General features: G+C 44.2%; 1 protein-coding gene across 2 annotated transcripts; it reads right to left on the reverse strand.

Annotated features, from left to right (window-relative positions):
* Window positions 1-390: 390 nt before the first annotated feature.
* NEU3 (neuraminidase 3) lies at window positions 391-17461 on the reverse strand. 2 transcript variants are annotated; one of them, XM_070473255.1, is made up of 4 exons: window positions 17114-17461; window positions 15726-15778; window positions 12645-12856; window positions 391-5653 (listed from the first exon to the last, which is right to left on the reverse strand). In XM_070473255.1, the coding sequence occupies exons 2-4, from the start codon at window positions 15748-15750 to the stop codon at window positions 4574-4576; spliced, it is 1317 nt and encodes a 438-aa protein (XP_070329356.1). In that variant the 5' UTR covers window positions 15751-15778; window positions 17114-17461; the 3' UTR covers window positions 391-4573. The 2 variants fall into 2 exon arrangements, with proteins under 2 accessions (XP_070329356.1, XP_070329355.1); XM_070473254.1 differs by lacking the exon at window positions 15726-15778 and having other exon boundaries at window positions 17114-17458.
* Window positions 17462-26813: the final 9352 nt, after the last annotated feature.

The raw sequence follows: 26813 nt of genomic DNA on the forward strand, positions 1-26813 counted from the left end.
CTAAATATCTGTGGCCTCTCCAGCGACAATTTGAGAATAACCTCAAGGTTACTTTCAAAATAGAAAAAGATGTGTAATTACAGCATGGGGCTGGAGTCAGACAGGGCTGATTTGGTACACCCCAGTTCCTATAATAGCTGGCATGTAATACACAACCAAACAATTATATTAATTTCTGCCTTGTTTCCCTCAGTAGGTAACTATGTTCAAAGGACAATGTGCAAAAGTGCAAAGGATTATTATTAGTAAGGGGATTTCTGAAAGTAAAAGTTCTTACAGAATGCAAGAAAGTGCCTCAAATCCAGTGTTTGAGAGAAGCTGGCTACAAACTAGATAGATGTATTAAGATGATAATCACCTTAAAACAATAATAGTCAAAAACAGTAGCCATCAGAATTAAGCTCTTTATTCATCTTCCTTGTTTCAAAGAGTCATGGCAGTTCTTAAGAGTACAGAGAGCATTCCCGGCATGTGGTAACACAGAGCAAGGCACACTGGAACATACTGAGCCCCAGCGTCTCCCTGGAGGAGTGACAGTTATAGAAAATCCAATCAGGGACAGAGGGAAATGCCTGTGAAATAAGAACCCCAAGTCAAGGCTTGGCTTTAGACTTGGGCTGGGATGCTGCGACATCCAGGTATGAACATGCTCAAGCCAGAGAGCAGCTCATTCCAAGGGCGGGCTGTGACTGGCCTGGATGCAGCCCCTACAGAGAAGATTCATTTAGGGTATGTGTTCAACAGGCTGAGCACATCAGCCACAGAGAGACACAACATGCTCCTCCCATGGGGAAACATGCCCTGGCCTCTCAATTAGCTCCAGAAGGCCAAGAGTCTGACTCCTTTGTTCATTCAGCACAACTTTACCGCTGCCTATTCTGTGCCAGGCCCTGTGCTGGGTGCAGAGGACAAAGTGAGGAATCACAGTCTTTAATCATCAGGGAATTCAGAATACGCTAGCAATATCACAAAAATAAGTTGATGCAGAAAGGAAGCAGACAGACTTGGTCCTCAAAGAGTTTACAGCCTAGTGGAGGCCTATGGGCAGTCTGTGCTAAGGACCAAAGAAAGGCACATGCCATATGCTCTGGCAGCGCAGGAAGGATGACATGATAGATACTGGATGACACAGTAGGGAAAACTCACAGCTTCTTAGAGAAGTCTGAACAGCCTCAGTTGGCCAAAGTGGAAGGAATGGATCCTACTGCCTTGTGCCGGGGGCTGTGCAGCTGTGGGCCGACCTCCAAGCGTCCCTCGGGCTACCCAACAGAGAGGGTGCAAGGCCGCTTATCTGTGGATGTGGCTGCATGATATCCTGTGGATATATAAGGGGAGACTGGTGACCAGGAGAAACAGGTCCAAATAACAAGGGCCCAAGGTAAAGGTTAGGGCTTCCCTTGTAGCTGAGACAGTCAACAATCTGCTTGCAAGGCAGGAGACCTGGGTTAGATCCCTGGGTCGGAAAGATCCCCTGGAGAAGGGAATGGCAACCCACTCCAGTATTCCTACCTACATGGACAGAGGAGCCTTGTAGGTTATAGTCTATGGGGTTACTGAGTCGAACATGACTGAGCGACTAACACACACACACAAGGTAAAGGTTAGGAGCTTAGAGTGAATGAACCAGGAGGCAGGGAGCATGAGCAGGACTGGCAGGCTGAGTAAGTGGGAGGCCGGCCTGGGTATACACCAGCAGACGGAGGGGCCTACTGTGCCTTCCTGCAGTCCCAGCAGTGAGTCATCTGTGCTCAATGGGGAGGGCCTCTCAGCTCACAGACCACAGCCTAGCCAGTCCTCTCTTCCTGGCACCTAGTCTGCTTTTCTCTTTTCTTCACAGTTGCCTTCACCTGCTCTATCTTTCCCATTCTCCCAACCCAACTGTGGCTGAAACGGGTTCAGTTAGGAGTCAGGTATCATGGTATAGGTCCCAGGGCCCCGAAGACCTTGGGTAACTGACACTACAGCTGTTTTGGATGGTAACCTGGCACAGAGACAAGCTTCAATTCACGTTGGGTTGGAACTTGTCTGTAGCTCAACCTGTGCAGGACTCTTTCCCTCCCACACATTTTGTGGAACAACTCTGGCCTGTTGTCATGTCTTCCTAACAGCAGCCACCACCTACACCCTCTCTCCATCCTGGGCTTCCTGTGCGTACCCTTCTCTCCCTTCCTAAAGGTGTCAGGACTCCTCCCTGCTGTGCTTTTCCTTCACAGCTGCCATCAGCCCTCTATTCTGCTCTCTGATCCTCACTATGGATTACCCCTGTGTCCAACCCTCTTTTCCTGCTATTATTGAAATATGCACAGACCCCCTTCACCTATTAAGAATTTCATTGCTAGTCACTGAGGAGAAGCGAAACTGAAGTGGAGGGGAAGGAGAAAGGGAAGGGCACTTTAAAGATGGATGAGACTTCTCACGAGGACAGGGCATCTGTGGTCCACCCTGGCATGTGACTGAGCTCCCTTCCTTGACTCCGTTCTTGGATAGTCCCAAAGAAGTCCTCGTATTATCATTTTCTCCATCCTTTAACTCTCGTTTTAGAACCCAGCCATCTTCTCTATTCTGTCAATCTGGGGTGTGGTGCTCAGGAAAGCTTTGCTGAATATAGAGTTTCTAGTCAGGAGGGGCTGCCCATTTAGTCCTTCCCTCCCCAGGTCCTCCCTGTGCCACCGACGCTGCCCACTCTGAAATTGCAGCCCCTGCCACTTGCCAAAGCGACCGAGGTCTTCTCTGACAGCAGCTTCATACAGAGAAGAGAGAAGTATTCATTAGTTCAGCCAACAACTGAAGGTTCTACACGCCAGGCTAAATGTAAACACCCTTTAGTAGGCAGTGAGGAGCCACAAGCAATTTTCAAGCAGGGACTGGCAATTAGAAAGTACCTCACATTACGCACAGGTACTCAATTATGGAAACATTTAGATAAATGTACAAATGAGTAAGTGAATGATCATAACTGTGTATTAACTTCAGCAAATATATGAGAGGTTAAGGGGATTTTTAAAAGCCCCACTAAGCCCTGGGCTTAAGCCATATGCTAAAGTAGGTGAAGTTAATCTCTACTTTCATCCTATAGGACTCTCTGCCATCTGACTAGCACAACTGCATCCCCCAACTTTCTAGGCTGTGTTCCATGACGAAGATTTACTCTCCAGGGTCATTACTCAGCACCAAATATATTTACCTGCTGCCTGTTTAAGGCATTATCTTCCCAAAACAGGGACAAAAAAGGTATCTCTCATGATAAGAGTATCTGTCACAGTAACAGGCTTATGGGGGGAAATGATCTAAAATAACTGCAACCATCTGCTATCATCTGAGAACCAGTAATGGCAAAGTTTGTCCCAAATCTATTAGATAAAGAAGCATCTCTACTTCACTAATAGTAGAGATGGTCCAAATTTCAGTAGGTCCGAACAAATATGCTTGATTCAGAGGTTTGTGAGTCCAGAGACCTTCTGAATGGTGACAACTGTCTCCATTAAAGGAGAAGGCTGAGTGAAGACAACATTTTGAGAAAAACAAACAGCAGCCTGGACAAGTTCTGGGGCAGATGACTCCAGGCACAATTAAGAGACAATTAAAATAATGTCATCAGCAGCTACTATCACTCCCACTTAGAGCCTAACATCTATAAACTATCCCCCAGCTACATTTATTTTCTTGAATTTTATCCCTCTTCTAGCCCCCTAAACTGTGAACTCCTTGACAGCAGAGATAGCGGGAAGTTTTGTCCAATGCTTTGAAGTCCTAACCCATGTTCATTTCTCATCAAGAACTATCCTAATAAATGAACTTCAAGTTCATCTCTCATAGGAATCATGCCATCAGAAACATTAAGTACAATTATTGAAGATCACTGACATTGAACATCTCATTTTCTCCTTCAGAGGTAATGCTTTCTGGACAAGGAAGGAAAGGTTGAGCAGAGCTGCAAAGCTGGAGGTCAGTGACCTATAATTCTGCTGCTTGGCCCAATTCCTCTAGAACAGTGAGTCTGTAGAGCTTCGCACATGATCAGAAGGATGTAAGTGCTTTTGTTATTAAAAACAAAACAGTCCACCCACATCTTCCTTTGTGCCATGACACCTGCTTGTAACCTCATACTTGGATGAGTGGCAAATCATTTGAAAAGCTGAGCCTGCTGACTTCATGTTGAGATAGTCCTATATACAGCTAGGACTTGCTGATCAGGGAGCATGCAGGCACACTGCCTTTCCTAGAGATGGGAAGAAGAGAAATCACAGACCCGACCCTCTCATTTTACAGATGGAGACCTGAGGCCCAGAGAGTACAGGTGACATGTCCAAGGTCCCAAATCAGGCCAGTGGAAGAGCCAAGATGACATCATAGTCTCTCAACTCACTGTTCAGTGCTCTTTCTAATGCAGTAGCTATGGCAAGATGTTCATTTTGCTCTTTGGAGAATGAGCAGTGAAAACAGGTAGGGAGCAGAATATTAGGCATTTCGTTTCTCTGCAGACTTCAGTAACCTCTGTTATCCTGGCCTCCACTGTCCTGGCTGTGACTGCCTTCTATAGTAGCCTTCTATGCAAAGCTGGGTCCTAAGCCAGTTAGTTTTTACTTGGCTCAGAGTTCCTACCAGGGGTGGAGCAGTCCCCTTGCACGTGACTCAGGATCTCTTGGTCTGTAAACAGGCGGAAGGCGATCTGCTCACACTCCCACTTGGTCCCACATTCAAACAAACACCCAAACAAGCCCTCGTTCTCCAGAGCAGCCAAATCAGAGTACCCACAGGGCCCACAGTGCAAGATCCAGGGACGGGACCAGCAGGCAGCCTCCAAGGGGTTCTGGTTGAGGTAGATGCCTAGGTCGACCCTGCGTTTCTTACTGGTTGGGTGTGAGTACAAGAGCCATGATTCTGACAGGGTTCCAGCTTCCAGCTGTGGCCTCACTGAGCTGCACAGCAGAGGACTCTGCTGAAGGGCAGGTGCCTCTTTGCCAGCAAGATCCTGGCATCCACCTGGGATCTCCAGGGGCCGGAAACTCACCACACTGCCTTGGCAGCCATGAGGTGGCTCACAGAGCTGATGGCTCAGGGCTGGTTTCTGAAAGCATTCACCATGGTCAGTGCTGAGGGCCTCGGCCCGGCACCTGTTTGGTGTCCGGGCACTGCAATACAGCACAGGGTGGCCGGCCTTCCCAATCACCTCTGCCACTTCACATTCCACTGTCACCATGGGCTTGATAAGCCTGCCATGTTGCCATGTGGCTCCTAGGTCATCGCTATAGATCATCACGGAATGAGGCCTAGCTTTATATGGCAGCCGAAAGCAAGAGAACCAGAATGGGATGTAGTAGGCGTACGCAGGGATGATGAGCCTCCCCGACTGCAGCTGGATGCCATGACCTGGGCCCACAGCAAAAGTGGCCCAGTGTGCCACCTCTGGGCCAATGACCTCCTCAGTCAGGTCCCTCACCTCGCTCCATGAATAGCCAGCATCCTGGCTGCATATGAAGCAGAGGCGTGCAGCATTCCTGCCTGACATAATCTGCTGACGCTCGGTGACATGGCCTCGCACACAGATGAAGAACAGGTACACACAGCCACTCTTCCGCTCCCAAACAGGACAGGGGTTCATGGTCCGGTGTCCAGGTAATGTGGCTTTCATCAGGGACTTCACGGGTTCCCACTAGACAAGAGGAAGGGAAAAAGCAGGAGTGAAAGACATGAGGCTCATTAAAAGCATTAGGACTTTTCAGTTCAGTTCAGGTCAGTCACTTAGTTGTATCCAACTCTTTGCAATCCCACGGACTGCAGCATGCCAGGCTTCCCTGTCCATCACCAACTCACAGACCTTGTTTAAACTCATGTCTATCAAGTCAGTGATGCCATCCAACCATCGCATCCTCTGTTGCCCCCTCCTGTCTTCAACCTTTCCCAGCATCAGGGTCTTTTCCAACGAGTCAGATCTTCGCATCAGGTGGCCAAAGTATTGGAGCTTCAGCTTTAGCATCACTCCTTCCAATGAATATTCAGGACTGATTTCCTTTAGAATTGATTAGCTTGATCTCCTTGCAGTCCAAGGGACTCTCAAGAGTCTTCTCCAATACCTTAGTTCAAAAGCATCAGTTCTTCACTGCTCAGCCTTCTTTATGGTCCAGCTCTCACATCCATACAGGACTACTGGAAAAACCGTAACTTTGACAAGATGAACCTTCGTTGGCAAAGTAATGTCTCTGCTTTTTAATAGGCTATCTTGGTTTGTCATAGCTTTTCTTCTATGCTCCTCTATGCAAGGAGCAAGCATCTCTTAATTTCAAGGCTTCAGTCACCATCTGTAGTGAATCCAAGAAAATAAAGTCTGTCACTGTTTCCATTGTTTCCCATCTATTTGCCATGAAGTGATGGGACTGGAGCCATGATCTTAGTTTTCTCAATGTTGAGCTTGAAGCCAGCTTTTTCCCTCTCCTCTTTCATTTTCATCAAGAGCCTCTTTAGTTCCTCTTCACTTTCTGCCATAAGGGTGGTGTCATCTGCGTATCTGAAGTTATTGATACTTCTCCTGGCAATCCTGATTCCAGCTTCTGCTTCATCCAGCCTGGCATTTCGCATGATGTACTCTGCATATAAGTTAAAAAATAAGGTGACAATATATAGCCTTGACGTACTCCTTTTCCTATTTGGAACCAGTCTGTTGTTCCATGTCCACTTCTAACTGTTGCTTCTTGACATACATACAGATTTCTCAGGAGGCAGGTCAGGTGGTCTGGTATTCCCATCTCTTGAAGAATTTTCCACAGCTTGTTGTGATCTACACAGTCAAAGGCTTTGGTGTAATCAATAAAGCAGAAGTAGATGTTTTTCCGGCATTCTCTTGCTTTTTTGATGATCCAATGGATGCTGGCAATTTGATCACTGGTTCCTCTGCCTTTTCCAGATCCAGCTTGAACATCTGCAAGTTCATGGTTCATGTACTGTTGACGCCTGGCTTGGAGAATTTTGAGCATTACTTTGCTAGTGTGTGAGATGAGTGCAACTTGCAGTAGTTTGAACATTCCTTAGCATTGCCTATCTTTGGGATTGGAATGAAAACTGACCTTTCCCAGTCCTGTGGCCACTGCTGAGTTTTCCAAATTTGCTGGCATATTGAGTGCAGCACTTTCACAGCACTGTCAGCTTGAAATAGCTCAGTTGGAATTCCATCACCTCCACTAGCTTTGTTTGTACCGATACTTCGTAAGGTCCACTTGACTTTGCATTCCAAGTTGTCTGACTCTAGATGAGTGATCACACCATCATGGTTATCTGGGTCATGAAGATCTTTTTTGTATAGTTCTTCTGTGTAGTCTTGCCACCTCTTCTTAACATCTTCTGCTTCTGTTAGGTCCATACCATTTCTGTCCTTTATTGCGCCCATCTTTGCATGAAATGTTCCCTTGGTATCTCGAATTTTCTTGATGAGATCTCTAGTCTTTCCCATTCTCTTGTTTTCCTCTATTTCTTTGCATTGATCACTGAGGAAGGCTTTGTTACCTCCCCTTGCTATTGTTTGGAACTCTGCATTCAAATGGGTATATCTTTCCTTTTCTCCTTTGCCTTTCGCTTCTCCTTTCTCAGATATTTGTAAGGCCTCCTCAGACAACCATTTTGCCTTTTTGCATTTCTTTTTCTTGGGGATGGTCTCGATCACTGCTTTCTGTACAATGTCACGAACTCCGCCCATAGTTCTTCAGGCACTCTATCAGATCTATCCCTTGAATCTATTTGTCACTTCCACTGTATAATCATAAGGCGTTTGATTTAGGTCATACCTGAATGGTCTAGTGACTTTCCCTACTTTCTTTAAGTCTGAATTTGGCAATAAGGAGTTCATGATCTGTGCCACAGTCAGTCCCATTCTTGTTTTTGCTGACTGTATAGAGCTTCTCCATTTTTGGCTGCAAAGAATATAATCAATCTGACTTCAGTATTGACCATCTGGTGAGGTCCGAGTGTAGAGTCATCTCTCATGTCGTTGGAAGAGGGTTTGTTATGACCAGTGCGTTCTCTTCACAAAACTCTGTTAGCCTTTGCCCTGCTTCATTTTGTACTCCAAGGCCAAACTTAGCTGTTACTCCAGGTATCTCTTGATTGTGTCTCTACTTTTGCATTCCAGTCCCCTATGATGAAAAGGACATCTTTCTTGGGTGTTAGTTCTAGAAGGTCTTGTAGGTCTTCACAGAACCATTCAACTTTAGCTTCTTCGGCATTAGTGGTGGCGGCACAGACTTGGATTACTGTGATACTGAATGGTTTGCCTTGGAAACGAGCAGCAATCATGCTGTCATTTTTGAGACTGCACCCAAGTACTGCATTTCGGACTCTTTTGTGACTCTGAGGGCTACTCCATTTCCTTGAAAGGATTCTTGTCTGCACTGGTAGATATAATGGACATCTGAATTAAATTTGCCCATTCCAGTCTATTTTAGTTCACTGATTCCTAAAATGTCGATGTTCATTCTTGCCATCTCCTGTTTGACCACTTCCAATTTGACTTGATTCATGGACCTAACATTCCAGGTTCCTATGCAATACTGTTCTTTACAGCATCGGACTTTATTTCCATCACCAGTCACATCTACAACTGGGAACTGTTTTTACTTTGGCTCAGCCTCTTCATTCTTTCTGGAGTTATTTCTCTACTGTTCTCCAATAGCATATTGGGCACCTATTGATCTGGGGAGTTCATCTTTCAGTGTCATATCTTTTTGCCTTTTCATACTGTTCATAGGGTTCTCAAGGCAAGAATACTTAAGTGGTTTGCCATTCCCTTCTCCAGTGGACCACGTTTTGTCAGAACTTTCCACCATGACCCGTCCATTTTGGGTGGCCCTACATGGCATGGCTCATAGTTTCATTGAGTTAGACAAGGCTGTGATCCATGTTATCAGTTTGATTAGTTTTCTGTGATTGTGGTTTTCATTCTGTCTGCCCTCTGATGGATAAGGATTGTCCATTTAGTCAAAGCTATGGTTTTTCCAATAGTCACGTATGGATGTCAGAGTTGGACCATAAAGAAGGCTGAGCACCGAGAAATTGATGCTTTGGAACTGTGGTACTGGAGAAGACACTTGAGAGTCCCTTCGGCAGCAAGGAGGATCAAACCAGTCAATCCTAAAGGAAATCAACAAGGAGCTCAAACCAGTCAATCCTAAAGGAAATCAACACTAAATATTCATTGGAAGAACTGATGCTGAAGCTCCAATACTTTGCCCACCTGATATGAACAGCCAACTCACTGGAAAAGACCCTGATGCTGAGAAAGACTGAAGGCTGGAGGAGAAGGGGGTGACAGAGGATGAGATGAATGGATGGCATCATCAACTCAATGGACATGAGTTTGAGCAGACTCTGGGAGATAATAAAGGATAGGGAAGCCTGGCATGCTGCAGTCCATGGGGTCTCAAAGAGTTGTAGAAGACTGAGTGACTGAACAACAACAACCACTTAACTCAGCAATTCAACTTCTAGGTCTGTACACAAAATAACTGAAAGAACAGTCTTGAAGAGACATTTTCATGCACCTTCTTGTTCCATAGTAGCATTATTCACAATAACCAAAAGGTGGGAGCAACTCAAGTGGCCACCAGCCAATGAGTGGATAAGATAAAAGGGATGAAGAGCTAAACAAACTGGATAAGTGAAATAATAGATTAACATACAAATTATTCAGCCTTTACAAAGAAATCCTGACATATTCTACAACATGGATGAACCTTGAGGATACTACCTTGTGAAATAAGCCAATCACAGAAAGACAAAATATTGCATGATTCCACTTATATGAAACATCTAAAGTAAACAAACTCACAGAAACAAAGTACAGTATTAATCTCTAGGGGATTGGGGAGGGGAAATTAGTTGTTCTATAAAGTTATGGTTATACACTAATGAATAAATTCTAGAGACCTGTTACACAACAATGTAATACAGTTAACAATACCACAATGTATACTTAAAATGGTTATGATGGAGGGATTTCCCTGGTGGTCCAGTGGCCAAGACTCCTAGCTCCCAATGCAGGGGTCCTGGGTTTGATCCCTGGTTAGGGAACTAGATCCCATGTGCCACAACTAGTAGTTCGCATGTTGCAACTAAAGATGCCACCTGCCACAACTGAGACCCTGTGAGGCCAAATTAAAAATGATTATGATGGAAAGTTTTACATTAGGTGCATATTACCATAACTAAAAATGTTTTTAAAAGAACAAAAAAAAAATCTGAAAAGGTCTTGAAGGTTTTAGTTGACCATCTATTTAACATTTAAGCAGCTACCAAAAAATAAATGCTACTTTACCCTAGGCTGCATTAAAAGGATAACAGATGGGATAGCCACCCCACTGCTGAGCTGGTCAATCTATCCTTGGGGTCATAAGTTCAGTATGAGTACCATACTTTGCAAAAAGACACTGATCTCCCACACCAGGACTGTAATCACAGTTTTCAAAGACCAGAAATCAAATCAAGACTGTGGCCTAAGGAGCTGCTAAAAGAAAGAAAACCTGGAGGGTGTGGATACTGCTTTCAGATACATCAAAGAGCAGTTCTCCACAAAAGGAACTTTATAATGTACAGATGTACTTCCCCATAAGGCATAACAAGACCAACAGGTTAATTACAGACAAGTACAGAGGATCTCTGAAGCTGAAACTCCAGTACTTTGGCCACCTCATGCGAAGAGTTGACTCATTGGAAAAGACCCTGATGCTGGGAGGGATTGGGAGCAGGAGGAAAAGGGGATGACATAGGATGAGACGGCTGGATGGCATCACCGACTCAATGGGCATGAGTTTGAGTAAACTCTGGGAGTTGGTGATGGACAGGGAGGCCTGGCATGCTGCGATTCATGGGGTCGCAAAGAGTCGGACACGACTAAGTGACTGAACTGAACTGAACTGACAGAGGATCTCATTTCAAAAAATAAGTTAACAGTTGCCACAGGATTAAATTTCTCATTCGAGGAGCTGTGTAAGTAGATCCTTAATAGAAGATGACTAATGTTGAGTTCCTACTATGGAACTGCTATTATTAATTATATTTCACAGACAATGAAACAGAGAAGAGTTAAGTATTCACAGTCAGAGTCAATATATGATAGGTCTTGCCTGACTCCAAAGCCATGCTCTTAAACACTAAGCTACTAGTAGCAACCAATGGAATACAGAAGATTTCTATATTGGGAAAGAAGCTGGGCTGATACTTCTTCTAATTTTAAGATTCTACAATTAAGTAAATGAGAGAATGAATGTGAATAAAATGAAGTGAAAAGAGAATGAATGTGAATAAAATAAAGTCAAGAAAGAATGAGTTAAAGTGGACACATCTGTGACTGAATGTGACTACTGGATAGTGAGGTTATGTAACAGGTATGGTCTGATAAAAAAAAACTTAACTGCCCAACTGTCTGTGGCAAAAAGCAGAGTAACATAACCACAGGCACATCCTGCCCCGGAGGAAACAAAAGAGCTAGAACTCCAAGTTGGGCTGAAGGACACCAGTGATATAAGCAGAGGTTCAACCCTGGGAGGCCATAAGAAAGACACATGATAAGGTGTAAGAGCAGGGAATGGAAATTCCCTAAAGTAAAAAACTTCCCCAAGGGGAAATGTGAGTAAAGCATTAAAAGCAGCCAGGGCTTGCTTGTAAGGCCCACCTTCAGCAGAACAGCATTTGCACTAAAACAGCAAAGCAAAGCATCCCTAAGGACATGAAGTTTTAAAGGTGAGATTTCTGAGAGTAGAAAAAGCAGGGCAGGTTAAGCAGATTAAAATACCTCATAAAAAAAGGTATGTATGATTATGTGTCTATTTATTCAAATTCACTGTCTCACTTGATCCTCACTTCAGCCATCTCTGAGAGATAAGTCAACAATAGCAAAAATGGGTTCTAAACTAACCCTGTAGTTCACAGGCCCAAGGGCAGTAACTATTCTCTCCCCCATTAAGAATACAGTAAAAATGTGCTACCTAGGGACAAGGGCACCAACCCCAGTTCTCATTTATTAAGTGTGTGCCTAAGGCAAGTCACTTTACTTCTTATAAAATGGGGATAATATGTACCTCACATAAAGCATGAAGGAAGATGAGGAAAGGGAAGACAGGGGAGAATATAGATGTTGTTTCCTTCCACTGCGTCTTTTGCTAGTTGTGGTCCTGAACAAGCTACCTATCTGTTGGAGCACCAGGAACCCTCATCAGCAAAACTGGACTAACAATGCTTACTGCTTTCAGTGACTTATGAGAATAAAAGAGAATGTGAATGAAAAGCACACCACATGCTGGCTGAACTGAATACACAAACCATGGAGGCCTCTATTCAGAGACTGGGTTTGAAGCTTGCTTTACTGCTTTTTTATAGCTGTTTGACCTTTAGCAAATAGCAATCACTCTGAGCCTCAGTTTCCTCATCTGTAAAATGTGACTGACAAGTTTCTATGTCACAGAGTGGCTGTGAGATTCAATGTGCCCCTGGTAAACAGTAAGTATTCAATAAGGGAAAGCATTGCTTTTACTGCTTTTTTTTCCCCCTCCTCAGCTTGGACACAAGGCTTTTCCTGCACTGATGAAAAAGGCACAGACTCTGACATGCTCTGAGCAATGCAGAATATGAGACCCAGGCTCAGATCTGGGATAAGGAGTCACCTGTACTGAGTGCCCAGTCCTCAACCCTCGTCTCAGCACCAGGTGGAGAGCATCCTCATCCTTGCTCGAGGAGCGCTTCTCTGCAAAGGCCAGGAAGGTGCGGGCAGGGGGCACGTAGATCAGGGCTGGGATCCGGTAGGTGACCCCTCTCTTGTTCTCCTGCTGGAACAGAGGGCTGCTGAAGGAGCACGATGTCACTTCTTCCATGACCTCTGCAAGGATAGGAGGGAGCTCAGTGTGTGTCCACATCCAAAGGCTTGCTTGGACACAAGTTCTGCTCTATCATTTCATTTCTGGAGGTCACCGGGAGGCAAAGATGTACTCAAACATTTATTTTTTTTATACAAAAGCAACATCACGATCTCAAAAGCACAAAGCAAGCAATATGCATCCTCATCTAACAAGTCTATACTCCAGGCTCTGTGGGAATCCTGTGTAGCCTGTGTCAGGTGTCTCTCCAGAGAGATTCTGTATGTGCTTCTGCCGAGCATTCAGAGGCATTACCAGCCTGGATGGTTTCTAATAGTCAATTTCCTGGCTTGGAGTTTTTAGGCCATTCAGGTAATATATATATAAACCCAAATCCATACGAGAGAATGCCTCTGGTTCAGAATACTCCAGTCAAACTTTTCCCTTCTCTTGGAGCCTACAATAAGAAGCAATCTTCTTTGTCATCTCTGTCAGTAGTAAGATTTCTTTTTCCTACTCCACTTGATCAGAGGATATAGATTTTCAGGGTACCTGGCTTCATGCAGGGATCTCAGTTCCAATCAGAGTCTAACACAAATGGGCCTATAGTGTCATTCACTGAAACAGCAGGTATATTAAAGCCCAAGCTTGAGGTAAGCGAGACCAGCAAACATCTAGGGCAGCTGAGGTCACATAAAGGGGCTAACTTCTCCAGTTTTCAGTTTACTCTTGAAATTTTTAGGCCCCTGGGGATTTCTCTTGCTTTCTTGGAAATTCAACTATAAAAGGCTTTGTTATACTTATCCACCATTTTACAGGTTAGCTAGCTTGCTATAATGCTGAAAATGGAACTAGGTACATTTCTCAGGTGTTCAATTTCTCAGAGGCCCAAAAAGGGAAGCCAGACAGACAGAATCAAGCTTAGAATTATTATTTTTTCTCTCACCACTTGTTGTCCAAGCCCTGTCTTCCAAATCATTTGTAAAAATAATCAGGCTGTAAGAATGAGACCCACAAGGCCTTTTTCATTTATTTAATAAATATTTCTGAGTGCCCACTGGAAGTCAGGCCATAAGGCAGGTGCTGAGGAGACAGAAAGGGATCAGAGGTCCCTGCCCACATCCAGGTGAGGGGAACAGATATATATACATTGACAATTACAATATCATGTAGTAACTGCTGCTTTAAGAGGTCAACATGAGAGCGTGCAGGAAAACAGAAAAAAAGCAACCGTCCAGATCAAGGCAGCAGTGCAGTTTTGAAAAGCTAGTAAGTCAAGTGATCCCCTGTTTCATATCCTTATGCTCTGGGCCTGGGGCAATCAGATAGGCACACACCTCACTCCCTCACCTTCTTCAGCTCTACTCAAACATCATCCAATCAGTGAGGCCTTCCCTGACAACTCCCTTGTCCCTCTCTATCCCCCTTCTCTGCTCTGTTCTCCATGCCACCTATCATCACCCATATGTTACACTTATTTAATATGCCCTACAGAATAGAAGTTCCATAAAGGGCATGTACATGACTGTTTTACTCACTGCTACGCCTCTACACTTAAAACCCTGCCTGGTAATTCATAGGCTTGACAAATATTTGTTGACTGTTTGAATGAATGGGTGAGTTTGATCTTAAAGGCCGAACAGTGGGTTAGCCAACTGAAGGGTAAAAAGGAGAAGAGGGGAGGCAGTGGATATGAAAAGCCTAAAGATCACAGAGGCACACTGTGAGCTGTAGGGACTCAGAGTAATCCAGTATGACTACAGTGGAGTGCAAAAGCTGTGAACAAAGATGGCACTGAAGGAGTCAGGCGAGGGCAAATCCTGGGAGGCTTCAATACCTTATTTATGTGTTTATCCCATGGGTAGAGAGCCACTCAACAGGTTTTGGCAGATGAATGCCAAGATCAAGTACACATTTCAGACCACTCTCTCAGGTAGCCTTCTGGACAATGAACTGAAGGGGAAAGTTACACTGCTTTGGGCTGTAGGTTCCTAGTGTCAGTCAAGACAAGTTTTGTCATTCACAGCATATGAGTGATTTATTTAGCATGTGAATTCACTCAGCATGTGAATAATTCATTTCACTGGTTTCTAACCTCAAGTGAGAAGACTCACAGCTCACTATCCAAAAGGATGGGGAGGTGGCCTCCTAAGTCCAGAAGAAAAACCTCCTCTCACTCCAGTTCTGGGTTCTCAACTGTCTTCCTCACACCATACTTGAGTACACCTCTCCTTAATTCAGGCTCTCCTGCCAGAGGATCAGGCTGTGTAATGGTTTAGAAAATAAGGTTTGGGCCAAGCCAGGACTACATGAACTTGGGCCTGTAATTTAACTGCTAGATCCTCATTTACAAAATTCAGTAGTTTTGGCTGAAAGTCATTCAGTAGAATGGCTGAAAGAATTGAGGTAAAAAGTGTAAACGGCTGTTACAGGGCCCATGACACAATATGAGCTCAATATATGACAGCTGTTATTTTTGGATTGTCAATCACTACATATTCTAGTGTTACTCCTTGAAACCTGTGGAAGAGGAGGATGAAGACAACAACCACAATTACAACTACCCTCTTTACAGTATTTAAATCCCTCCGTCCCTCTGGGAGAGATCACATTTTAAACTCTTATAAGGATATGAGTTAATATCAATACTATTAATCATCAGCCAACACAAGATTACTGGTCAACATCAAAACAGAATGTGTCTGGGTGATAAGAATAAAGCACAGAACAAGCATAGGAATGGGCAGGGAGGACCAGGAAAAAAGAAAGGGACAGGGAATGGATAGAACACATAAGGAAAAGCACAACTTCTTACTGTGTGACCTTGCACTAGTCACTTAATCCAGGTTTTGGATTCCTTGCTTATAAAATGTGGATGACAATAATACTTACCTAAGATGACTGAACGAAGAACCATTCAAAAGTGCTTCATTAACTTTAAGGCACTATGTAAACAAAAGTATAAATTCAGATGCCTTCACAATTTCATTTATGGTTTTGCTATCACTGTAACAATTAGAGTCCTTATCACTGTTTACTAACTATGCTGATCATGTTGATGGCAACGGTAACACACGTGGTGGCTGTGGCATCAATACCCAAACTATTTCACACAAATGATGTGCCAGGAGCTAGAGACAGAGAAAAATCAGATATAGTGTTGGAGAAGACTCTTGAGAGTCCCTTGGACTGCAAGGAGATCCAACCAGTCAATCCTAAAGGAAATCAGTCCTGAATATTCATTGGAAGGGCTGATGCTGAAGCTGAAACTCCAATACTTTGACCACCTGATGTGAAGAACTGACTCACTGGAAAAGACCCTGATGCTGGGAAAGACTGAAGGCGGAAGAAGAAGGGGACGACAGAGGATGAAATGGTTGGATGGTGTCACCGACTTGATGGACATGAGTTTGACCAAACTCCAGGGGTTGGTGATGGACAGGAAAGCCTTGTCTGCTGCAGTCCATGGGGTCGCAAAGAGTGGACACAACTGAGCAACTGAACTGACTGGGGTTGTTCATTTCAGCAGAGAACTCAACACTACTAACTACTGCTCCATATAATCACCTTTCAATCAAGATTTCCCTGCTCTCTTATTGGGAAGTATAGTGTAACATGGACTTCAAGACTGACTTGGCTTTGACACTTATTAGCAAATCCAATTTACTTCTGAGCCTCAGTTTCCTCACTTGCAAGGGAGAAAATGCCACCTATTTCTCAAGCTTGAACAACAATATAATTCCACAGACTCCAATTAATCCAGTACAGCAAACAGCCTCCAGTGAACCCCAAGGGGGACTTCCCTATTTTATTCACACCTAACAACGAATACTTAAGGAGCTCTCATTATATGTTAGGTCTTTGAAGATCCTATGGTCCAAACTCTTCTCATGGTACACAATGGGATTCTCAGACCCACAGAGGGGAATAAACTCCTCTAAAGCCACTCAATGAGTCAGTAACAAAACCTGGATCAAGGTCCAGGACTCATATAAGTTTTAGTTCTGGGCTCTATGAAGCCCGGAGACCCTCTCCAGTAAGAAGAGTTTTCCCAATCTCAGCTCCCTTCCATATCAAAACAAGTTAGGCTTCAGTCGAAGGAAAACAAAAACAGAGCCAGCCAAGAATACCTTCTGGCAGTGTCTGAGAGATTAGCCCACTGGGGTGTCTTTGACCCAATAGACTGGATTTCCTAAACCCAAAGAATGCTGCCGAATCTGTCAGCACGGTCACTGCGCCTCACGTTTTGGGAGACCCTCCAATCTTCCAGCCCCACTCACCTGCGCGGAACCCCGGCTCCTCCATCTCTCTCGGGCTGATATGGTCGCTGGGTCAAGCACTCACGTCTCGGACACTGAAGCCCTGGGGAATGCTCAAGCCCGGGGAGACGGGGGCAGGAAAGAAACTACGGACGCGGACACAAACCACGAAAAGTGAAGAAACACGGCGACAGAGACTTCGAGAGTCTGGCGGCGGGGCTGACAGATTTGGGAAGCCGGTAAGAGATGGTAGGAAAACAAGTCCAGGAAGCTCGCAAGCCGCAACCCGCGGGCGGTTGGGACCGGCAGTTGGCTTCAGCAGTTGGCTTCGGCCTGGAATCAGCTCCGCCCCCTCCGGGCCGGCGCAGCCGAGGCCCCGCCCCTCTCCTTCCCCCGCCCAGTCCCTTAGTGGTCCAATCTGGTTCATTCCTCCGCTTTCTGGTCCCCAGTTCCGGCCCAGCGGCGGCTTGGAACTTGCCCCTCCCTCTCTTGGCACCCGACACCACCCGCCTCAACTCAGGCCCAAGTTCAGTGTCCAACTGCCACACAGCTCCCTGGCTGGGACCCTCACCCTTCCACTCCGCCCACCTCCGTCTTCAGTCCCTTTTCCCCCACGCCGTCCCCTTGGTTGCCGGTCTGCTGATAGGCATCACCGCCTAAAACTTCCCTAGACAACTTGAGTCGAACGAGAAAGTTCCGGATCTCAAAGGGGACGCCACTACAAGGTCCAGCGGTCCAGAGCATTGGGCAACCCACCCTTAGGAAAATAAAAATTATATTTATATGTTATGTGTGTGTGTGCATGTACATATATTTTGAGTAATTGATAGTAGATTACAACCGCTGAACAAGTTAAAAGCCCACGTGTCCTTGTAGATACCACAATTGAATAAACAGGGAAGAAAGGACAGCTCTTCCTATAGTAAGATTCTAATTAATGAATGTAGACCATGCACAAACTGAACGCAGTATGGTTTGTGCTAAATACCTGCTTTCCTTCTGAGAGTCTGGAATTTTCAAACATGCCAGGCAGAGAGTGCACAGGTAACCTGCCCCCAGTAAAAACTGTGGGTGCCGAGTTTCTAATGAGTAGGTTCTCTAGACAGAGACAAGGCTCGCAAGCTGTTTTTGTGTTGCTGGGGAAAGTGTGCTTAGTGTGATCCGTCATGAGAGGGAGTGGGCATAAGAAAGCCTATTCAAAGATTTTTTCAGACTCAGCCTGCAGTCCTCTCTTATGATCCAGTGTGTGTCCTTATTACACTGCTGTAGTCGATGTTAGCCGTAAGTACAACTCTACAACTCTATACCTGGTCCTCTGAGTGCTTCTGATGCTGAGCAGGGCCCTATGGGGCTTCTAGGCATGGGGGTCTTTTTGTCCCCCATTTCTTATAAATAAGACTCCAGCCTCTGTGACCTGAGTTGAAAACGGCAGAACTGTTATTAATTAAAGGTGGAACAGCCAGGAAACCACCTGAAGCAAGATTAAAGGGACCAGAGAGACTCATCAAGATGAGGAGATTGAACTACCTAAGACCCTGAATGTGAAAGTGCAGCCCCTCAGCCCTCCCCACCTTTGCGAACCTATGGACGGTAGCCCGCCAGACTCCCCCATCCATGGGACTTTCCAGGCAAGAACAGTGGAGTGGGTTGTCATTTCTTCCTCCAGGAGATCTTCCGGACTCAGTGATCAAACTCAGGCCTCCTCCATTGGGGGCAGGTTCTTTACCATCTGAGCCACCAGGGAATCCCACCTAAGACTCTGCACATACACTAATCTTGTCAGCAATTCTACCCTTTAGAAACATTGCAGAAGAAAGAAAAATACAAGACTAGTACTGCCTCGATCCTTATCACATACTCCTTCCTGACTCTGTAAACTCTAGCTAGGAAATCAACAGATACCTGGGGTAATAGGCAAATTTGGCCTTGGAGTACATACAAAATGAAGCAGGGCAAAGGCTAACAGAGTTTCGCAAGAGAACACACTGGTCATAGCAAACACCCTCTTCCAACAACACAAGAGAAGACTCTACACATGGACTCTCACCAGATGGTCAATACTGAAATTAGATTGATTATATTCTTTGCAGCCAAAAATGGAGCAGCTCTATACAGTCAGCAAAAACAAGACCAGGAGCTGACTGTGACTCAGATCATGAATTTCTTATTGCCAAATCCAGACTTAAATTGAAAAAAGTAGGGAAAGTCACTAGATCATTAAGGTATAACCTAAATCAAATTCCTTATGATTATACAATGGAAGTGACAAATAGATTCAAGGGATTCGATCTGATAGATGGAGTGCCTGAAGAACTATGGATGGAGGTTCATGACATCCTACAGGAGGCAGTGATCAAGATCATCCCCAGGGGAAAGAAATGCAAAAAGGCAAAATGGTTGTCTGAGGAGGCCTTAAAAAAAGCTGAGAAAAGAAGAGAAGCTAAAGGTAAAGGAGAAAAGGAAAGATATACCCATTTGAATGCAGAGTTCCAAACAACAGCAAGGAGAGATAAGAAAGCCTTCCTCAGTGATCAATGCAAAGAAATAGAGGAAAACAATAGAATAGGAAAGACTAGAGATCTATTCAAGAAAATTCGAGATACCAAGGGAACATTTCATGCAAAGATGGGCACAATAAAAGACAAAAATAGTACAGACCTAACAGAAGCAGATGTTAAGAAGAGGTGGCAAGACTACACAGAAGAACTATACAAAAAAGATCTTCATGACCCAGATAACCATGATGGTGTGATCACTTACCTAGAGCCAGACAACTTGGAATGCAAAGTCAAGTAGGTCTTATGAAGCATCGGTACAAACAAAGCTAGTGGAGGTGATGGAATTCCAACTGAGCTATTTCAAATCCTAAGAGATAATGCTGTGAAACTGCTGCACTCAATATGCCAGCAAATTTGGAAAACTCAGCAGCGGCCACAGGACTAGAAATGGTCAGTTTTCATTTCAATCCCAAAGAAAGGCAATGCTAAAGAATGTTCAAACAACCGCAAATTGCACTCATCTCACAAGCTATAAAAGTAATGCTCAAAATTCTCCAAGCCAGGCATAAACAGTACGTGAACCATGAACTTCCAGATGTTCAAGCTGGATCTAGAAAAGGCAGAGGAACCAGAGATCAAATTGCCAACATCCGTTGGCTCATCGAAAAAACAAGGGAACAACAGAGAAACATCTACTACTTTATAGATTATGCCAAAGTCTTTGACTGTGTAGATCACAACAAACTGTGGAAAATTCTTCAAGATGGCAATACAGAACACCTGACCTGCCTCCTGGTAAATCTGTATGTAGGTCAAGAAGCAAGAGTTAGAACCGGACATGGAACAACAGACTGGTTTCAAATTGGGAAAGGAGTACGTCAAGGCTGTATATTGTCACCCTGCTTATCTAATTAATATGCACAGTACTTCATGTGAATTGCCGGGCTGGATGAAGCAGAAGCTGGAATCAAGATTGCTGGGAGAAATATCAATAACCTCAAATATGCAAAAGACACCACTCTTATAGCAGAAAGTGAAGAGGAACTAAAGAGGCTCTTGATGAAAGTGAAAGTGGAGAGTGAATAAGCTGGCTTAAAACTCAACATTCAGAAAACGAAGATCATGGCACCCAGTCCCATCATTTCATGGCAAATAGATGGGAAACAATGGAAATAGTGACAGACTTTATTTTGGGGGGCTCCAAAACAACTGCAGATGGTGGATGCCCCCATGAAATTAAAAGACGCTTGCTCCTTGGAAAAAAAGATATGACCAACCTAGACAGTATATTAAAAAGCAGAGACATTACTTTGCCAACAAAGGTCCGTATAGTCAAAGCTAATGTTTTTCCCATAGTCATGTATGGATGTGAGAGTTGGACTATAATGAAAGCTGAGCACTGAAGAATTGATGCTTTTGAACTGTGGTGTTGGAGAAGACTCTTGAGAGTCCCTTGGACAGCAAGGAGATCAAACCAGTCCATCCTAAAGGAGATCAGTCCTGGGTGTTCATTGGAAAGATTGATGTTGAAGCTGAAACTCCAATACTTTGGCCACCTGCTGCCAAGATCTGACTCATTGGAAAAGACCTTGATGCTGGGAATGATTGAAGGCGGGAGAAGGGGATGACAGAGGATGAGATGGTTGGATGGCATCACTGACTTGATGGACATGAGTTTGACAAGACTCCGGGGGCTGGTGATGGACAGGGAAGCCTTGCCTGCTGCAGTCCATGGGGTCACAAAGAGTCAGACACGACTGAGTGACTTAACTGAATCGTACTCACCAGGGAGGGGGTCCGAATTCTTGAGGCGACAGCCGCTTTTGCCTGGCAAAGTAATAAAGCCACTCTTTCTCCTCCATAACTTTGTCTCCCTATTTCTGTTTGACATTAGTGTACAGAAAGCAAAGATTTTGGCAATATATCTAACAATCTCTGAATCTAGGGATGAATCTGAATCTTGGGAACCCTCAACCAAATACCATATATAAAGTTTAAAAACATGTAAAATAATAATACCATATATTGTTAATGGATGCATGTGTGAAGAAAATGCACAGGAATAGTAAATAGCAAATTCAAGATTGTTAGTCACTTCTGGGAATGCAGGAAGTAGGGTATGATTAAGCATTCCAAGGGAAATCAGTTGTATTGGTGATATATATTTTTTAAAGGTGGAAGTAGGTTCATGGTTATTCAGTTTATTATTCTTTAAACCTTACTATTTGTCTGAAGTATTTTGTTTTTGAATATTGGCTCATACAAAGTCCGAGGGTTTTTCACCAGACTTCTCTAAACACATAATCACCAACTCTGGATCACCACATCAACTTTAGAAAAGTATCTAAAGCTAATGCCAAATCTCTCTCAATTCTTCTTTGGTGGTCTGTTTAATGCCTGAAGCAGTGAAGTTTAGCAGCAATCTCTGTATTTGGAGGTGAAGAGATCTTGACTTCAATCCTGACTTTTCACTTCCTAGCTGAGTAAAGTTGGCAAGTTATTTAACCTTTTTTTTTTTTTTTTTTGCTCTACAGGCTCTTTGTTGTAGCACACGGGCCTCTCTATTTTGGTGCATGGGCTTCTCATTTGCCATGGCTTCTCTTGTTGCAGAGCATGGGCTCTAGGCCATGCAGTCTTCAGGAGTTGCAGCAAGCAGGCTCAGTAGTTGCAGCTTATGGTCTCTAGAGTGCTGGCTCAGTAGTTGTGGCTCCCAGGCTTAGTTCCTCTGCAGGATGCGGGATCTTCCCAGACCAGGGATCAAACCCATATCCCCTGCATTGGCAGGCGGATTTTTGACCACTGGACTACTAGGGAAGTCCCAAGTTATTTAACTTCTGTGCCTCAGGTTCCTGATCTGTAAAACAGGCACACTTGGCCCCACTCTTCATTCATAGCTCACATCAAAATGAAATCTTCTGTATAAAGACCTCCCAGGCCTCCATGCTAAATAGTTATTTCTCTTCCAAACTACTATACTTTGTACAGATGGTTTCTGATGAATTTTCTGAGTTTGCCAATTCATCGGCTACTCTTAATTAATCCGATAGAGATGGAACCAAATCTATTCTAACGGTCTCATACAGCATTTAATTAAGGATACTATCTGAGTATACATCCAAGCAATAGGATGAGACCAATCTGCAGAACTGGCCTCAACCACACCTAAGGGCCTGGACCCAACATGCTGGAAAAACAACCAAAACAACCATCATAAGCCATTATGATCTACCTCGGAAAACCAGGTGGTATGCTCTAGTTTCTGTATTGACCTTTGTCCCTTGCCTGTGGCATTAATCCAAGTACAGCAGGTTATATTAGCCATGGCAGATTCTATCTTGGCCCACAAAGAAGTCAAGAGCAATTCTATCATTCATAACCACAGTAGCCAGTGAGTTGAGGTTCACTTGAACTTTTCAGGGCTGAGGTGTATCACTGATGACTTCAGTTCAAGTTGGGAATGATTTTCATATCAACATTTCCAATAGGATAACTCTCATGATAGAGATAACCTCCTGCAGAAGTGCATAAATAAATAGGTTACCTCTCCAGAAGTTCCCCTGTTGTAACCAAGGGAAGCCTCATTTTGGAGCCATCTCCACAGGCACCTGAAGGTTACCTGATCTGCTGGTGGTGTGTCCTTAAACACTTGAAGGTTGTTCATGACCCTATGGTTCAAGACACAATGTTTTCAGGGAGGAAGGCAAGGCCATGCCTGGCTTCCACATAGGAAGTACAGTCCTGGGGACATATATGATGTCTCTAATTGCTGGGGCCTCCCAAGTGGGACCTGCATCATTCAGGGGACACAGATTGACACTGTCTGTAATGTAACCTCCTGGCACCTGGTAGGCCTCTGAGTTCCCAGTTTATTCATTTATTTTAATCGTTTAAATTTTTGTTTTTGGTTGCGCTGGATCTTTGTTGCTGCATGAAGCTTTCTCTAACTGCTGCAAGTGGGGGCTACTCTCTAGTTGTGGTACACAGGCTTCTCATTATGGTAGCTCTTCTTGTCGTGAAGCATGGGCTCTAGGGCACTCCAGCTTCAGTAGTTTGGCATGGGCTTAGTCGCCCTGCAGCATGTGGAATCTTTCCAGACCAGGGATTGAACTTGTGTCCCCTGAATTAGAAGGCAGATTCTTAACCACTGGACCACCAGAAAGTCCCCCGTTCATTTAGAATCATTGAAAACAGTTCTTAGTTTTGGAAAGACTGCCTGATGACAATTAGTCCAACCTGCCCCATTTGTCCATATCACCAGTCAGGTGACATCTGTCCATTCCACAGGATGATTAGCTACAAGAATGAGGGTGAGGGACACATGTCCAGAGATTGTGATGTGTTTTGCATGAGACTATAGGAGTTGAAAGTACACCGGATGTTTCTGATAAGATTTCTCAGTATAAGGTTAAAAAGAATCAAACTGTAGTCCAAGCCATCTGGCTCAGTTCAGTTCAGTTCAGTCCTCAGTCATGTCTGAGTCTTTGCGACTCCATGGACTGCAACACACCAGGCCTCCCTGTTCATCACCAACTCCTGGAGCTTACTCAAACATTGAGTTGGGTGATGCCATCCAACCATCTCATCCTCTGTTGTCCCCTCCTCCTCCCGTCTTCAATCTTTCTCAGCATCAGGGTCTTTTCAGATGAATCAGTTCTTTGCATCAGGTGGCCAAAGTATTGGAGTTTCAGCCTCAGCATTAGTCCTTCCAATGAATATTCAGGACTAATTTCCTTTATAATCGATTGGTTGGATCTCCTTGCTGTCCAAGGGACTCTCAAGAGTCTTCCCCAATACCACAGTTCAAAAGCATCAATCCTTCAGCACTTAGCTTTCTTTATAGTCGAACTCTCACATTCATACATGACTACTGGAAAAACCAAAGCTTTGACTAGATGGACCTTTGTTAGCAAAGTAATGTCTCTGCTTTTTAACATGCTGTCTAGGTCGGTCATAACCTTTCTTCCAAGGAGCAAATTGTCTTTTAATTTCATGGCTGCAGTCACCATCTGCAGTGATTTTGGCGTCCCCCCAAAATAAAGTCTGTCACTGTTTCCATTGTTTCCCCATCTATTTGCCATGAAGTAATGGGACCAGATGCCATGATCTTAGTTTTCGGAATGTTGGATTTTAAGTCAAATTTTTCACACTCCTCTTTCACTTTCATTAAGAGGTTCTTTAGTTCTTCTTCACTTTCTGCCATAAGGGTGGTGTCATCTGCATATCTGAAGTTATTGATATGTCTCCTGGCCATCTTGATTCCAGCTTGTGCTTCATCCAGCCCAGCATTTCTCATGACGTACTCTGCATATAAATTAAATAAGGAGGGTGACGATATACAGCCTTGACAATATACAGCTCCTTTCCCGATTTGGAACCAGTCTTGTTATTCCATGTCCAGTTCTAACTGTTGCTTCTTGACCTACATGCAGATTTCTCAGGAGGCAGGTCAGGTGTTCTGGTATTCCCATCTCTTGAAGAATTTTCCACAGTTTGTTGTGATCCACACAAAGGCTTTGGCATAGTAGAAGCAGAAGTAGATGTTTTTCTGGAACTCTCTTGCTTTTTCGATGATAGCAAACCCAGCAGTTAGTGGGATTTAAGGAACCTGCAACAGTTTGAGATAGTTGTACTAGGCCATCTTCCTTTTAGAGAAAGGCTCCAGGGGTGACTCTTTTCCAAATGTCATGATCTAGGACTATGTCAAATGAACAAGAGAATCCAGGTGGCTGAATCAGAATTAAATGTGAATACTCTAGGCCTCCTTTTGGTTAAGCTGGCACCGAGAGGATGTGGCAACCAGGTTGGCCTGTAAATGCTATTTGGACAAAGAAAACATGCCCAGCCATGGTCACAGCATATACTAAAATTTCAAAATAAACCTATACAACAATTTTTAACCCCTCTCATTCTTATCATTACTCAGTAAGCTGCTATAATAGTTAATTGTAAGGTCAACTTGCCTTGAACAAATACTTTGTGTCAACTTAACTTGGACAGTCCCCAGATATTTAGTTAGACATTATTCCAAGTATGTTGAGGGTGTTTTTGGATGAGATTTCTATTTAAGTCAATAAAGCAGACTTCCCTCTCCAGTGTAGGTGGGTCTTATCCAATCTGTTGGAGGCCTGAATAGAACAAAAGTCAAGGAAAGGAAGAATTCACTGTCTTTGCCTGACTGCTTTCAAGCTAGGTAAGTCTTCTGGAATGGAACTCATACCACTGGTTCCCATCAAGGGCCCAATGAGTTAGTCGCTTTGCTTCAGGCAGCCAGTTGGGGAATAACTTCCCTCTGAAGGAGTAGCTGTTCCCTTTTCAAGTAAGACTAAGATGTGGTGGGGCTGGCTGCATCCCAGAACATGCCATTTCCTCTTGGCTAGGGGACTGCTGGGCTCCTTTTGTTAGTTGTCATGTCTGAGTTAATAAGGCCCCAAATGGACTCTTAAGCCAGAGTTAAGAGGCTTCCATGGGTCAGATATTTAGTTTCAGCAATAGCTCTGTAGTAGCCTAACAGTTGTCCACCTTTTTAAAAGATGTACTTGGCACCTGAAAAGTATACTATCATACTGGGAAATGGCCTGAGTACTCCAGCTGTCACCAAGTTTTCCACTAAAACTGTGGTTTTCATTTCTTTCCTCTTAGGAGTCTGCACTACCCAAGAGGAGACAGGGGTTACTTCCCTCTATGGAGCGGTAGTCCTAGAATGGGGGACTCAAGAGCATTCACAGTTCAGTCAAACGTACATTTGATCTCAATAACATTTTGATGCAAAATTGATAAAATGTTAGTACGTTGAATCTGTTTAGAGGCTCCCCCTACAGCTCATTTTAATTTTCCCTTCCCACTGCAAACTGTGTCCAAACCTGTCAGCGGATGCGTGCTAAGTCACTTCAGTCATGTCTGACTCTTTGCAACCCTATGACTCTAGCCCACTTGGTTCTTCTGTCCATGGAATTTTCCAGGCAAGAATACTGGAGTGGGTTGTCATTCCCTCCTCCAGATGATCTTTCCGACCCAAGAACTGAACCTCCGTCTCTTTCATCTCCTGCATTGGCTGGCAGGTTCTTTGCCACTAGCACCATCTGTGAAGTCCCAAACCTCACCAGTTGAATTCTGGTCCTTTCCTCCCATCACAGGAACCCAAACCATGTAGTTTAAAATAGGTATGTTACAGGTCACAGCCAACCAAGAGACTATGCTTTCTCCCAGCCAGGAGCATGAGAGAG

The sequence above is a fragment of the Odocoileus virginianus genome, chromosome 10 (genome assembly GCF_023699985.2).
Source record: "Odocoileus virginianus isolate 20LAN1187 ecotype Illinois chromosome 10, Ovbor_1.2, whole genome shotgun sequence".
Taxonomy (NCBI): Eukaryota; Metazoa; Chordata; class Mammalia; order Artiodactyla; family Cervidae; genus Odocoileus; species Odocoileus virginianus.